General features: G+C 48.5%; 1 protein-coding gene across 2 annotated transcripts in view; it reads right to left on the bottom strand.

Annotated features, from left to right (window-relative positions):
* The window catches only part of LOC139544405 (protein Shroom3-like), a 162,545-nt gene that overhangs the window by 128,283 nt on the left and 17,212 nt on the right, over positions 1 to 17,050 (bottom strand). For both annotated transcript variants that reach the window (XR_011668863.1, XM_071351452.1), the window contains exon 2: positions 9,792 to 9,946. Coding sequence is in view for 1 of the 2 variants with exons in the window: in XM_071351452.1 (XP_071207553.1) it covers positions 9,792 to 9,946 (155 nt within the window). In the remaining variant the exon portion in view is untranslated. The remainder of the gene's footprint in view (positions 1 to 9,791; positions 9,947 to 17,050) is intronic.

The following is a 17,050-nucleotide window of genomic DNA, read 5'->3' as shown; positions in this document are numbered from 1 at the left end:
CAGACTATCCAGCCAGTCAGGACTGGGGACAATGGGGACAGACTATCCAGCCAGTCAGGACAGGGGGCAATGAAGACAGACTATCCAGCCAGTCAGGACTGGGGGCAATGGGGACAGACTATCCAGCCAGTCAGGACTGGGGACAATGGGGACAGACTATCCAGCCAGTCAGGACTGGGGGCAATGAAGACAGACTATCCAGCCAGTCAGGACTGGGGACAATGAAGACAGACTATCCAGCCAGTCAGGACTGGGGGCAATGAAGACAGACTATCCAGCCAGTCAGGACTGGGGACAATGAAGACAGACTATCCAGCCAGTCAGGACTGGGGACAACGGGGACAGACTATCCAGCCAGTCAGGACTGGGGACAATGAAGACAGACTATCCAGCCAGTCAGGACTGGGGACAATGAAGACAGACTATCCAGCCAGTCAGGACTGGGGGCAATGAAGACAGACTATCCAGCCAGTCAGGACTGGGGACAATGAAGACAGACTATCCAGCCAGTCAGGACTGGGGACAATGAAGACAGACTATCCAGCCAGTCAGGACTGGGGACAACGGGGACAGACTATCCAGCCAGTCAGGACTGGGGACAATGAAGACAGACTATCCAGCCAGTCAGGACTGGGGACAATGAAGACAGACTATCCAGCCAGTCAGGACTGGGGGCAATGAAGACAGACTATCCAGCCAGTCAGGACTGGGGACAACGGGGACAGACTATCCAGCCAGTCAGGACTGGGGACAATGAAGACAGACTATCCAGCCAGTCAGGACTGGGGACAACGGGGACAGACTATCCAGCCAGTCAGGACTGGGGACAATGAAGACAGACTATCCAGCCAGTCAGGACTGGGGACAATGGGGACAGACTATCCAGCCAGTCAGGACTGGGGACAATGGGGACAGACTATCCAGCCAGTCAGGACTGGGGACAATGGGGACAGACTATCCAGCCAGTCAGGACTGGGGACAATGAAGACAGACTATCCAGCCAGTCAGGACTGGGGACAACGGGGACAGACTATCCAGCCAGTCAGGACTGGGGACAATGGGGACAGACTATCCAGCCAGTCAGGACAGGGGGCAATGAAGACAGACTATCCAGCCAGTCAGGACTGGGGACAATGAAGACAGACTATCCAGCCAGTCAGGACTGGGGACAATGAAGACAGACTATCCAGCCAGTCAGGACTGGGGACAACGGGGACAGACTATCCAGCCAGTCAGGACTGGGGGCAATGAAGACAGACTATCCAGCCAGTCAGGACAGGGGGCAATGAAGACAGACTATCCAGCCAGTCAGGACTGGGGACAATGAAGACAGACTATCCAGCCAGTCAGGACTGGGGACAACGGGGACAGACTATCCAGCCAGTCAGGACTGGGGGCAATGAAGACAGACTATCCAGCCAGTCAGGACAGGGGGCAATGAAGACAGACTATCCAGCCAGTCAGGACTGGGGACAATGAAGACAGACTATCCAGCCAGTCAGGACTGGGGACAATGGGGACAGACTATCCAGCCAGTCAGGACTGGGGACAATGGGGACAGACTATCCAGCCAGTCAGGACTGGGGACAATGAAGACAGACTATCCAGCCAGTCAGGACTGGGGACAACGGGGACAGACTATCCAGCCAGTCAGGACTGGGGACAATGGGGACAGACTATCCAGCCAGTCAGGACAGGGGGCAATGAAGACAGACTATCCAGCCAGTCAGGACTGGGGACAACGGGGACAGACTATCCAGCCAGTCAGGACTGGGGACAATGAAGACAGACTATCCAGCCAGTCAGGACTGGGGACAATGAAGACAGACTATCCAGCCAGTCTGGACTGGGGACAACGGGGACAGACTATCCAGCCAGTCAGGACTGGGGACAACGGGGACAGACTATCCAGCCAGTCAGGACTGGGGACAACGGGGACAGACTATCCAGCCAGTCAGGACTGGGGACAACGGGGACAGACTATCCAGCCAGTCAGGACTGGGGACAACGGGGACAGACTATCCAGCCAGTCAGGACTGGGGGCAATGAAGACAGACTATCCAGCCAGTCAGGACTGGGGACAACGGGGACAGACTATCCAGCCAGTCAGGACTGGGGGCAATGAAGACAGACTATCCAGCCAGTCAGGACTGGGGACAACGGGGACAGACTATCCAGCCAGTCAGGACTGGGGACAATGGGGGTCGACCAGGTGTACCCAACCTTCTTTGACGTGAGATCTACTTTTTCATTTGCCAGCCTGATGAGATCTACCAGTCTCTAAACCAACCAACAAACTGTATGGAACACAACACACCACTGAGTATGGACCTGCTGCTATGAATCCTATTTGATACCCAAATATAACGTGGACCAATAACATGTTTTCTACAAATAGGTGCAACTCATTTAATTTCCTACCTTTTAGTGTGACTTTTGGCAGTGGGTGGAGGCAAGTCGTTTTTCCTAGTCAGGGCTGTCGCAGCTTGTTGTCAGTCTCATGCAGGCCACAAGGTGGTCATCCGTCATACTAGATCTGTACTAGGACTTTATTATATTCATGTGAGACAATGCAGACTCACAGAGGTAGGTTGATCCAAAAAGGGCTGATAAGTTGAGAGAACATCTTCTTATGAAACTTCTCATCTAGCAGCTCCCAGAACTCTTCCTTCATCTCAGTGGTTGCCTTGGATTTCAGCTGAATGTCATTTTGAAGGGTGAACATTTCAGTTTCTGCTATAGTTGTGTCCAACTGAAAAACTGATACCATTTTTGTGGAGGCTAATGACTTCCACATTTAATGTCTATGTCAAACGGAAAGCACATGTAAGTGGCAAATAGGCTCAAGTGATGCAAAAGTCAGTGAAACGACTGTCAAACTCAGATGAGATGCTCTGGACTTGCTCCCACGTAACGTCCACTGTCAAGCTGTGCTGTATCCTTACCCCTTGACGTTCGGGTTCTGAATGAAGGTGTTGAAAGAAGTGCAGGTCCTCACGTTGCAGCTTTCTCGTGAGCAGTTGTAGTTTGAATTTTAAAAGTGTTTCACAGAGCTGATCATGTCGATTACATGTTTGCCTTTTCCTTGCAGCTCTACATTCAATTCAGTAAGCATGTAAATTAGGTCAGTGAGAAAAGATCAATCCAGGAGCCACTGTGTCCTCTAGTTGTACATATTCTGCATGTTTGACCTTGAGAAAGTCCTTGATTTCAGGCAACAACTCACTGATTCTCCCTAAAAATGTCCCCCGGCTCAGCCAGTGCACATCCGTGTGCAGCAGCAGGTCTGTGTGCCCCGCTTCAGTCTCTTCTAAGTGAAATAGCCACTGTAGGATTCTTGCTCGAATTAGAACACACAATTTTCATCAGAACATCCATCACCTCTTTCATGTTTAACATCTTCCCGCACAAAGCTTGCTGATGAATTACGCAGTGATAACTAAGAAAGTCCGGGATCGACTGACAAGCACTCCACTATCGACTGACAAACACTCCACTATCGACTGACAAACACTCCACTATCGACTGACAAACACTCCACTATCGACTGACAAACACTCCACTATCGACTGACAAACACTCCACTATCGACTGGCAAACACTCCACTATCGACTGACAAACACTCCACTATCGACTGACAAACACTCCACTATCGACTGGCAAACACTCCACTATCGACTGACAAGCACTCCACTATCGACTGACAAGCACTCCACTATCGACTGACAAACACTCCACTATCGACTGGCAAGCACTCCACTATCGACTGACAAGCACTCCACTATCGACTGACAAGCACTCCACTATCGACTGACAAGCACTCCACTATCGACTGACAAACACTCCACTATCGACTGGCAAGTACTCCACTATCGACTGGCAAACACTCCACTATCGACTGGCAAACACTCCACTATCGACTGGCAAACACTCCACTATCGACTGGCAAGCACTCCACTATCGACTGACAAACACTCCACTATCGACTGACAAGCACTCCACTATCGACTGGCAAGTACTCCACTATCGACTGGCAAGTACTCCACTATCGACTGGCAAACACTCCACTATCGACTGGCAAACACTCCACTATCGACTGGCAAACACTCCACTATCGACTGACAAGCACTCCACTATCGACTGGCAAACACTCCACTATCGACTGACAAGCACTCCACTATCGACTGGCAAGTACTCCACTATCGACTGGCAAGTACTCCACTATCGACTGGCAAACACTCCACTATCGACTGACAAACACTCCACTATCGACTGACAAGCACTCCACTATCGACTGGCAAGTACTCCACTATCGACTGGCAAACACTCCACTATCGACTGGCAAGCACTCCACTATCGACTGACAAGCACTCCACTATCGACTGACAAACACTCCACTATCGACTGACAAACACTCCACTATCGACTGACAAGCACTCCACTATCGACTGACAAGCACTCCACTATCGACTGACAAACACTCCACTATCGACTGACAAGCACTCCACTATCGACTGACAAGCACTCCACTATCGACTGACAAACACTCCACTATCGACTGACAAGCACTCCACTATCGACTGACAAGCACTCCACTATCGACTGGCAAGCACTCCACTATCGACTGGCAAGCACTCCACTATCGACTGGCAAACACTCCACTATCGACTGACAAACACTCCACTATCGACTGACAAGCACTCCACTATCGACTGACAAGCACTCCACTATCGACTGGCAAGCACTCCACTATCGACTGACAAGCACTCCACTATCGACTGACAAGCACTCCACTATCGACTGACAAGCACTCCACTATCGACTGACAAGCACTCCACTATCGACTGACAAGTACTCCACTATCGACTGACAAACACTCCACTATCGACTGACAAACACTCCACTATCGACTGACAAGCACTCCACTATCGACTGACAAGCACTCCACTATCGACTGGCAAGCACTCCACTATCGACTGGCAGGCACTCCACTATCGACTGACAAACACTCCACTATCGACTGACAAACACTCCACTATCGACTGACAAGTACTCCACTATCGACTGACAAGCACTCCACTATCGACTGACAAGCACTCCACTATCGACTGACAAGCACTCCACTATCGACTGGCAAACACTCCACTATCGACTGGCAGGCACTCCACTATCGACTGACAAACACTCCACTATCGACTGACAAACACTCCACTATCGACTGACAAGTACTCCACTATCGACTGACAAGCACTCCACTATCGACTGACAAGCACTCCACTATCGACTGACAAGCACTCCACTATCGACTGGCAAGCACTCCACTATCGACTGACAAACACTCCACTATCGACTGACAAGCACTCCACTATCGACTGGCAAGCACTCCACTATCGACTGGCAAACACTCCACTATCGACTGGCAAGCACTCCACTATCGACTGGCAAACACTCCACTATCGACTGACAAACACTCCACTATCGACTGACAAGCACTCCACTATCGACTGGCAAGCACTCCACTATCGACTGACAAGCACTCCACTATCGACTGGCAAGCACTCCACTATCGACTGACAAGCACTCCACTATCGACTGGCAAGCACTCCACTATCGACTGACAAGCACTCCACTATCGACTGGCAGGCACTCCACTATCGACTGACAAACACTCCACTATCGACTGACAAGCACTCCGCGATCGACTGGCAAACACTCCACTATCGACTGGCAAGCACTCCACTATCGACTGGCAAGCACTCCACTATCGACTGGCAAACACTCCACTATCGACTGGCAAGCACTCCACTATCGACTGGCAAACACTCCACTATCGACTGACAAGCACTCCACTATCGACTGGCAAGCACTCCACTATCGACTGGCAAGCACTCCACTATCGACTGGCAAGCACTCCACTATCGACTGGCAAACACTCCACTATCGACTGGCAAACACTCCACTATCGACTGGCAAGTACTCCACTATCGACTGGCAAGCACTCCACTATCGACTGGCAAGCACTCCACTATCGACTGGCAAGCACTCCACTATCGACTGGCAAACACTCCACTATCGACTGGCAAACACTCCACTATCGACTGACAAGTACTCCACTATCGACTGACAAGCACTGAGCGATCGACTGGCAAGCACTGAGCGATCGACTGGCAAGCACTGAGCGATCGACTGGCAAGCCCTGCGCGATCACTGGCAAGCACTCAGCGATCGACTGGCAAGCACTCCGCGATCACTGGCAAGCACTCAGCGATCGACTGGCAAGCACTCCGCGATCGACTTGTTGGGCACCCCTGGGGTAGACTATCTATTCAGTCAGGGCCAGGGACAATAGGGACAGACTATCCATTCAGTCAGGGCCAGGGACAATAGGGACAGACTATCCATTCAGTCAGGGCCAGGGACAATAGGGACAGACTATCCATTCAGTCAGGGCCAGGGACAATAGGGACAGACTATCCATTCAGTCAGGGCCAGGGACAATAGGGACAGACTATCCATTCAGTCAGGGCCAGGGACAATAGGGACAGACTATCCAGCCTGAAATGGCAACCTATTCCCGATATAATGCACTACTTTTAGTGGTGTGGCTAGCCTGGCCAGTGTGCAGTGGTGGCAGAGTGTCTGGTATGCTTTGGTTGCCTGCCTGGCCTTTGTCGTTCCCACTCCCCACTTAGACAGGACGAGGCTATAGGCACACTGACTTGCTGGCTGGCTGGCTGGCTGGACGGACCCTAGCTAGCCAGCCAGAGTGAGGTCATAGCATGTACCTTAAAGCTGCCTGAGGCTGCTAAACACAGATTCACCATCTTCAGTTCCCGTATCTCTCTTTCTCTCTCTCTCCCTTTCCCTCTCTTCTCCAGGCAATCAATTAAATTCAATTGAAGGGCTTTATTGGCATGGGAAACACATGTTAACATTGCCAAAGCAAGTGAAGTAGATAATAAACAAAATTGAAATCAACAATAAAAATGAACAGTAAAACATTACACTCACAGAAGTACCAAGATAATATTATGTCTATATACAGTGTTGTAGCGATGTGCACTCTCTCTTCTCTCCAGGCTCTCTCTCTATCTCTCTCTCCCTCTCTCTTCACTCCAGACTCTCTTTCTCTCTTCACTCCAGGCTCTCTCTCTAACAACATACAGGGTTATTCTCTCTCTCTCTCTCTCTAACAACATACAGGGTTATTCACACTCTCTCTCTTTCTCTCTCTCTCTAACAACAAACAGGTTCTTCACTCTCTCTCTCTCTCTCTCTCTCTCTCTAACAACATACAGGTTCTTCACTCTCTCTCTCTCTCTAACAACATACAGGGTTATTCTCTCTCTCTCTTTCTCTCTAACAGCACTCTGAGAACTCCTATAGAGTGTGCCTCCTGGGGGAAACACAGTGCAGTACATCACTGCCTGGCTGAAACTCCATGCAGCTTTTCGTTAGCATTAGCATGTTAAGAAATAGCTTCCTTAACAAACCTAAATCCTTGATCTTCTACTACTGTGAATATGGATGAAAGAGTATTGTACATATTAACACACAGCTCATTCAGTAGTGAGAAGATAAGATCAGACGTACATATTAACACACAAAGTGTCAGTGTCTGCATGTGAACCAGGAAGTGTGTGCTGCGTATATTCATGGATTATTCTGAAGCTCGGGAAGGCAGGAAAGGCTTAAGGCTGGTTGACTTGGCCCAGTCCAGTGGGTACAGAAGCATAGCAAGTAGGAAGTACTACTTTCACCCCCACGCTCCACAGCGTGTCCAGCATGTCACAGGGCTGCTGTTATGGAGATAACAAAAGAGCTGGGGGGAGGGGGGGTTCAGCCATGATCCCACCACACACACACACACACACACACACACACACACACACACACACACACACACACACACACACACACACACACACACACACACACACACACACACACACACACACACACACATCAGACTGGGGAGGGTGAGGAGGGTGAGTTCACTATAGACATCAGACTGAGGAGGGTGAGGAGGGTGAGGTCACTATAGACATCAGACTGGGGAGGGTGAGGAGGGTGAGGTCACTACAGACATCAGACTGGGGAGGGTGGGGAGGGTGAGGTCACTATAGACATCAGACTGGGGAGGGTGAGGAGGGTGAGGTCACTATAGACATCAGACTGGGGAGGGTGAGGAGGGTGAGGTCACTATAGACATCAGACTGGGGAGGGTGAGGAGGGTGAGGTCACTATAGACATCAGACTGGGGAGGGTGGGGAGGGTGAGGAGGGTGGGGAGGGTGAGGAGGGTGAGGTCACTATAGACATCAGACTGGGGAGGGTGAGGAGGGTGAGGTCACTATAGACATCAGACTGGGGAGGGTGAGGAGGGTGGGGAGGGTGAGGAGGGTGAGGTCACTATAGAGATCAGACTGGGGAGGGTGAGGAGGGTGAGGTCACTATAGACATCAGACTGGGGAGGGTGAGGAGGGTGATGTCTCAGAGTCTGGTTCCTCTCTAGGTTTCTTCCTAGGTTCTGGCCTTTCTAGGGAGTTTTTCCTAGCCACTGTGCTTCTACACCTGCATTGCTTGCTGTTTGGGGTTTTAGGCTGGGTTTCTGTACAGAACTTTGAGATGTCAGCTGATGTAAGAAGGGCTATATAAAATACATTTGATTGATTGATTGATGGATTGATTGATGGATTGATTGATTGATGGATTGATTGATTGATGGATTGATTGCTATAGCAGCCACCCGTACTGTTATATGGTACTGGCCGTGTTCGAGAGCATGAAAACCGTAATGTATTGTGGGTAAATTGAGACTGACTGACTTCTAAATAATAATGACTAGTTATTTAGTAAAATGGCCACCACATAAACCAACACCTCTCCACCTGGTGTGACTAAACCAACACATCTCCACCTGGTGTGACCAAACCAACACCTCTCTACCTGGTGTGACCAAACCAACACCTCTCTACCTGGTGTGACCAAACCAACACCTCTCTACCTGGTGTGACCAAACCAACACCTCTCTACCTGGTGTGACTAAACCAACACCTCTCCACCTGGTGTGACTAAACCAACACCTCTCTACCTGGTGTGACTAAACCAACACCTCTCTACCTGGTGTGACTAAACCAACACCTCTCTACCTGGTGTGACCAAACCAACACCTCTCTACCTGGTGTGACTAAACCAACACCTCTCCACCTGGTGTGACCAAACCAACACCTCTCTACCTGGTGTGACCAAACCAACACCTCTCTACCTGGTGTGACCAAACCAACACCTCTCTACCTGGTGTGACTAAACCAACACCTCTCCACCTGGTGTGACTAAACCAACACCTCTCTACCTGGTGTGACTAAACCAACACCTCTCTACCTGGTGTGACTAAACCAACACCTCTCCACCTGGTGTATCCAAACCAACACCTCTCCACCTGGTGTGACTAAACCAACACCTCTCCACCTGGTGTGACTAAACCAACACCTCTCTACCTGGTGTATCCAAACCAACACCTCTCCACCTGGTGTGACTAAACCAACACCTCTCTACCTGGTGTGACCAAACCAACACCTCTCCACCTCGTGTAATTTGCAGGATAAAAACAAGACCACCAAAAACATGAAATCTGAATCGGCAGTTTGATAGTGGCTATGGTGACAGACTGAGAGGAGAGAGAGAGAGAGAGAGAGAGAGAGAGAGAGAGAGAGAGAGAGAGAGAGAGAGAGAGAGAGAGAGAGAGAGAGAGAACAAGTGATTGTATGATGGGTTTTTAATTAACATACCTGCGAACAGTGAGTCGAAGAGTCTTGTAGGATCCTTTGACCAATGAGATGGCTTCCTGCCTGTATCCACTGAGCTCCACGTCGTTAATGACAACCACCTGGTCGCCTGGCAACAGGGGGTGTTCCAACAGGTCCGCCTTCCCACCTCCCTCAACCTGGATTGAAGAGGAGAGAAGAATACGTCTCTGTTTCAGATGACAGAAATCAGTAGAGGGAGGTGGGGGGTTGAGCAGATGTAGGAGTTGAGGAGGACATGGCAGAATAACAAACATCTAGGATACTGATACCAGACCACTCCGCACCAGACTTGGGGAAGCAGTGACACACACACACACACACACACACACACCCACACACACACACACACACACACACACACACACACACACACAACATCTCAGTGTGTAGTCTGAGTTTAGTACAGTTACAGCATGAAGGTCTTCATTGACCTAAGGCTAAACTAACCTAACACACTAACCTAACACCTGACTTCAGAGCTACAACTCTCTGTTTGGACCTATAGAGCTATCACTATCTCCCTCATATCCTCCTACAAGAGGAACTCCTCATGTGGGCTCCCGAGTGGAGCAGCGGTCTAAGACACTGCATCTCAGTGGGCTCCCGAGTGGAGCAGCGGTCTAAGACACTGCATCTCAGTGGGCTCCCGAGTGGAGCATCGGTTTAAGACACTGCATCTCAGTGGGCTCCCGAGTGGAGCAGCGGTTTAAGACACTGCATCTCAGTGAGCTCCCGAGTGGAGCAGCGGTCTAAGACACTGCATCTCAGTGGGCTCCCGAGTGGAGCAGCGGTCTAAGACACTGCATCTCAGTGAGCTCCCGAGTGGAGCAGCGGTTTAAGACACTGCATCTCAGTGAGCTCCCGAGTGGAGCAGCGGTCTAAGACACTGCATCTCAGTGGGCTCCCGAGTGGAGCAGCGGTCTAAGACACTGCATCTCAGTGGGCTCCCGAGTGGAGCAGCGGTCTAAGACACTGCATCTCAGTGGGCTCCCGAGTGGAGCAGCGGTTTAAGACACTGCATCTCAGTGGGCTCCCGAGTGGAGCAGCGGTTTAAGACACTGCATCTCAGTGAGGTCCCGAGTGGAGCAGCGGTCTAAGACACTGCATCTCAGTGAGCTCCCGAGTGGAGCAGCGGTTTAAGACACTGCATCTCAGTGAGCTCCCGAGTGGAGCAGCGGTCTAAGACACTGCATCTCAGTGGGCTCCCGAGTGGAGCAGCGGTCTAAGACACTGCATCTCAGTGGGCTCCCGAGTGGAGCAGCGGTCTAAGACACTGCATCTCAGTGGGCTCCCGAGTGGAGCAGCGGTTTAAGACACTGCATCTCAGTGGGCTCCCGAGTGGAGCAGCGGTTTAAGACACTGCATCTCAGTGAGGTCCCGAGTGGAGCAGCGGTCTAAGACACTGCATCTCAGTGGGCTCCCGAGTGGAGCAGCGGTCTAAGGCACTGCATCTCAGTGGGCTGTCCAGTCATTTAGGATAGTTTACATGATCCAGTCATTTCAGAAAGCGTACATGCTCAAGTCATTGATTTCAGATGGCTTACATGCTCCAGTCATTTCAAATAACTTACATGCTCAAGTAATTTCAGATCGCTTATATGCTCCAGTCATTTAGTATAGTCTATATGATTGAGTCATTTAGGATAGTTTACATGCTCCAGTCATTTAGGATAGTTTACATGATCCAGTCATTTAGGATAGTTTACATGATCCAGTCATTTAGGATAGTTTACATGCTCCAGTCATTTAGGATAGTTTACATGATCCAGTCATTTCAGAAAGCGTACATGCTCAAGTCATTGATTTCAGATGGCTTAAATGCTCCAGTCATTTCAAATAACTTACATGCTCCAGTCATTTAGGATAGTTCACATGCTCAAGTCATTTCAGGTAGCCTAGTGGTTAGAGTGTTGGACTAGTAACGGAAAATTGCAAGATCGAATCCCCAAGCTGACAAGGTAAAAATCTGTCATTCTGCCCCTGAACAAGGCATTTCAAATAGTTTACATGCTCCAGTCATTTCAAATAGTTTACATGCTCCAGTCATTTCAAATAGTTTACATGCTCCAGTCATTTCAAATAGTTTACATGCTCCAGTCATTTCAGTATGTTGTATTAGTAAAGACAGAGTGCTGCTGGTGCATTCTCCAGTAGCACATGACACCAAAGCCCAGGAAGTGTCACCCCTTATTATGTCCCCTAATGTGGGGATCAGCCCTACTACCCATTATGCTTTATCTGAAGACTGGAGTGCTGGTGACCGGAAGCGTGGTGGGGTTAATGTTAAACTCATTCCCCAGGGAATCATAAACATGGTCAGGGTTAATGTTAAACTCATTCCCCAGGGAATTATAAACATGGTCAGGGTTACATTAAACCCATTCCCCAGGGAATCATAGACATGGTCAGGGTTACATTAAACTTATTCCCCAGGGAAACATAGACATGGTTAGGGTTACATTAAACCCATTCCCCAGGGAAACATAGACGTGGTTGGGGTTATGTTAAACCCATTCCCCAGGGAAACATAGACGTGGTTGGGGTTACATTAAACCCATTCCCCAGGGAAACATAGACGTGGTTGGGGTTACATTAAACCCATTCCCCAGGGAAACATAGACGTGGTCAGGGTTACATTAAACCCATTCCCCAGGGAAACATAAACATGGTCAGGGTTACATTAAACTTATTCCCCAGGGAAACATAGACATGGTCAGGGTTACATTAAACCCATTCCCCAGGGAAACATAAACATGGTCAGGGTTACATTAAACTTATTCCCCAGGGAAACATAGACATGGTCAGGGTTACATTAAACCCATTCCCCAGGGAAACATAGACATGGTCAGGGTTACATTAAACTCATTTCCCAGGGAAACATAGACATGGTCAGGGTTACATTAAACCCATTCCCCAGGGAAACATAGACGTGGTTGGGGTTACATTAAACCCATTCCCCAGGGAAACATAGACGTGGTTGGGGTTACATTAAACCCATTCCCCAGGGAAACATAGACGTGGTTGGGGTTATGTTAAACCCATTCCCCAAGGAAACATAGACATGGTCAGGGTTACATTAAACCCATTCCCCAGGGAAACATAGACATGGTCAGGGTTACGTTAAACCCATTCCCCAGGGAAACATAAACATGGTCAGGGTTACATTAAACCCATTCCCCAGGGAAACATAGACATGGTCAGGGTTACATTAAACCCATTCCCCAAGGAAACATAGACATGGTCAGGGTTACATTAAACCCATTCCCCAGGGAAACATAGACATGGTCAGGGTTACATTAAACCCATTCCCCAGGGAAACATAGACATGGTCAGGGTTACATTAAACCCATTCCCCAGGGAAACATAGACATGGTCAGGGTTACATTAAACCCATTCCCCAGGGAAACATAGACATGGTCAGGGTTACATTAAACCCATTCCCCAGGGAAACATAGACATGGTCAGGGTTACATTAAACCCATTCCCCAGGGAAACATAGACATGGTCAGGGTTACATTAAACCCATTCCCCAAGGAAACATAAACATGGTCAGGGTTACATTAAACCCATTCCCCAGGGAAACATAGACATGGTCAGGGTTACATTAAACCCATTCCCCAAGGAAACATAAACATGGTCAGGGTTACATTAAACCCATTCCCCAGGGAAACATAGACATGGTCAGGGTTACATTAAACCCATTCCCCAGGGAAACATAGACATGGTCAGGGTTACATTAAACCCATTCCCCAGGGAAACATAGACATGGTCAGGGTTACATTAAACCCATTCCCCAGGGAAACATAGACATGGTCAGGGTTACATTAAACCCATTCCCCAAGGAAACATAGACATGGTCAGGGTTACATTAAACCCATTCCCCAGGGGAAATGTGTAGATTAACATTTAACATGAACATTTCCCTCCCAAAACTGTATCACAGTATTACAATACAGGCCTTATAGCCATCCTCTGGGCTACATTACAGAACTAATATACAGTGCATCCACTTGGGGTGAATAAATGGGCAAACCAACCATCGCAGGCTCCTTGGACTTTCTTCTCCGTCTTGACAAAGGCATACAGAAGTAGAGCCTCTCCATTCAAGCCTTACTGGGAGCTGCCATGTAACACGTACTGTATTCTAAAGGCTGAGCTGGCCCCTCAGACAGAATGGAACAACAAAAAACAGGAAATATTTTTGAATAATCAGAAAAGCAGGCGTATCTTTTTACACTTCCTTAGTGGTAAATAGTTGTAGCCAATGAAAAGTCAGGGAGAGGGGGGGTTGCTTAACTTGGTCTGAAAGTGTCTGAAAATACCTCTTTAACTACAGATGGGCTACGAAGGCTCTGACAATGAACCTATTAACTTGGCCTTCGTCCCAAATGGCACTGTGCACTATATAGGGAAGAAGGGTGCCATTTGGGACGCAACCAAAAAACAAATCTGAACCTTTCCTTAACTCTCCTCTTCCAGAAGTCACAGGCCAGCGAGACAGCATCTCTGAGTGGTAATATACTGTCAACAATATGGGCCTTCAATAACAACCACTTAAAATAACAACTTAGAAATGTTTGATGAGAAACCAGTATTATGTCAACACTGTGTTCTGATTGAGTATATATATATATTTATCTTTATTTAAATCTCTCTCTCCTTGTGTTGCTATTCAGACGAGCTGAGTTCTTGGTGCAAATTCAGATGCTGACATTCCTCTTTTTATCACTCTCATTCTCTCTCTGCCCCTCTATCTCTCTGCCCCCCTTCTCTCTGCCCCCCCTCTCTCTCCACCCCTCTCTCGCTCCACCCCCTCTCTCTCGCCATCCCTCTCTCTCTCCATCCCTCTCTCTCTCCATCCCTGTCTATCTCATCCCTCTCTCTACCCCTCTCTCTCTCTCTCCACCCCCTCTCTCTCTCCACCCCCTCTCTCTCTCCACCCCCTCTCTCTCTCCATCCCTCTCTCTCTCCATCCCTGTCTATCTCATCCCTCTCTCTACCCCTCTCTCTCTCTCTCCACCCCCTCTCTCTCTCCACCCCCTCTCTCTCTCCACCCCCTCTCTCTCTCCACCCCCTCTCTCTCTCCACCCCCTCTCTCTCTCCACCCCTCTCTCTCTCCACCCCTTCTCTCTCTCTATCCCTGTCTCTCTCCACCCCTCTCTCTCTCCACCCCTCTCTCACTGACTACAGTTACATGCACAAAATAATGTGATTATTGTGGATAGTCAGATTAATATAATAGTTTGATTAAAACGTTAACATGTTTTTCAAGAAGAAACGATTTCCTTAATAATCCTGTTGACATGGACACATCTGAAATCAGGCTTCCCTGATGGCACTCTTCAGCATTTATCAATCGACCACATAGAACATGTTTTTTTGTTGGGGGGGGGCATATTTGATTCTGAGTTGGGACGTACAGTTTGTAATGTGAAAACTATTTCTAAGATACATACTTTTTAAAGATGGAGGCTCTCGGCTGGTGCTCGGCTGGTGCTCGGCACGTACTCAGATCAATTACACCGTTGGAACACCGAATAAGGTGTTAATATGTCCTAATAATTCTAAAGATTTCCCAGAAAACCAGGTGTTTTTTTAATCAGCGGTATGCTTACTTCAATTTTGACCATGCGCCGATTAAGATAAGCAGAGTAAGGTGTGTACATGACTAATGCCATACTCAGTCTACTGCCGTGAAACAGTTAAATATCAAATTATTACTGTGCATGTAAAGGTTCTCTCTCTCTCTGGCATTATAAGAGGTTGTTTAAGGGCTGGGGTAGCCTGGTTTCTAAATATTCTATAGATATTATAGCCTGGTTTCTAAATATTCTATAGATATTATAGCCTGGTTTCTAAATATTCTATAGATATTATAGCCTGGTTTCTAAATATTCTATAGATATTATAGCCTGGTTTATAAATACTCTATAGATATTATAGTCTGGTTTCTAAAGATTCTCAGGATAGGCCTGTCTATTATAGCCTGGTTTCTAAATACTCTATAGATATTATAGCCTGGTTTCTAAAGATTCTCAGGATATTATAGCCTGGTTTCTAAAGATTCTCAGGATAGGCCTGTCTATTATAGCCTGGTTTCTAAAGATTCTCAGGATATTATAGCCTGGTTTCTAAAGATTCTCAGGATAGGCCTGTCTATTATAGCCTGGTTTCTAAATACTCTATAGATATTATAGCCTGGTTTCTAAAGATTCTCAGGATAGGCCTGTATAATAGGCCTCTATTATTGTTGTTGTCTCTGTTCAGCTATTACATTCCACTCCTGTCATTTGGTAAATGGCAAGGAGTGGAATGTTAGCTACAAAGACTAACCAGACTAGAGCTGGGGGCCTGCAGGCACAGAAAGGCAAGGAGCCTGGATGGAGGTTGATGCCTTAGCACGTTCAAATCTGCTGAATCAAGCCTACCAACAATGAGCATCACACTAGCTGGACATCCAGTAATTCAATCACCAGCAGACAGCTAGCCATCTCTGACCTATCCTACACCAGACTATCATGCCCTGCTTTCTGGTTCTGTCTCTGGTTCTGTCTCTGACCTATCCTACACCAGACTATCATGCCCTGCTCTCTGGTTCTGTCTGGTTCTGTCTCTGGTCCTGTCTCTGACCTATCCTACACCAGACTACCATGCCCTGCTCTCTGGTCCTGTCTCTGACCTATTCTACACCAGACTACCATGCCCTGCTCTCTGGTTCTGTCTCTGACCTATTCTACACCAGACTACCATGCCCTGCTCTCTGGTTCTGTCTCTGACCTATTCTACACCAGACTACCATGCCCTGCTCTCTGGTTCTGTCTCTGACCTATCCTATACCAGACTATCATGCCCTGCTCTCTGGTTCTGTCTCTGACCTATCCTACACCAGACTACCATGCCCTGCTCTCTGGTCCTGTCTCTGACCTATCCTACACCAGACTATCATGCCCTGCTCTCTGGTTCTGTCTGGTTCTGTCTCTGGTTCTGTCTCTGACCTATCCTACACCAGACTACCATGCCCTGCTTTCTGGTTCTGTCTCTGACCTATCCTACACCAGACTACCATGCCCTGCTCTCTGGTTCTGTCTCTGACCTATCCTATACCAGACTACCATGCCCTGCTCTCTGGTCCTGTCTCTGACCTATTCTACACCAGACTATCATGCCCTGCTCTCTGGTTCTGTCTCTGACCTATCCTACACCAGACTACCATGCCCTGCTCTCTGGTTCTGTCTGGTTCT

This window comes from Salvelinus alpinus, chromosome 18, assembly GCF_045679555.1.
Source record: "Salvelinus alpinus chromosome 18, SLU_Salpinus.1, whole genome shotgun sequence".
Taxonomy (NCBI): Eukaryota; Metazoa; Chordata; class Actinopteri; order Salmoniformes; family Salmonidae; genus Salvelinus; species Salvelinus alpinus.
The sequence above is the reverse complement of the archived record's forward strand: the minus strand, read 5'-3'. Positions and strand labels throughout refer to the sequence as shown.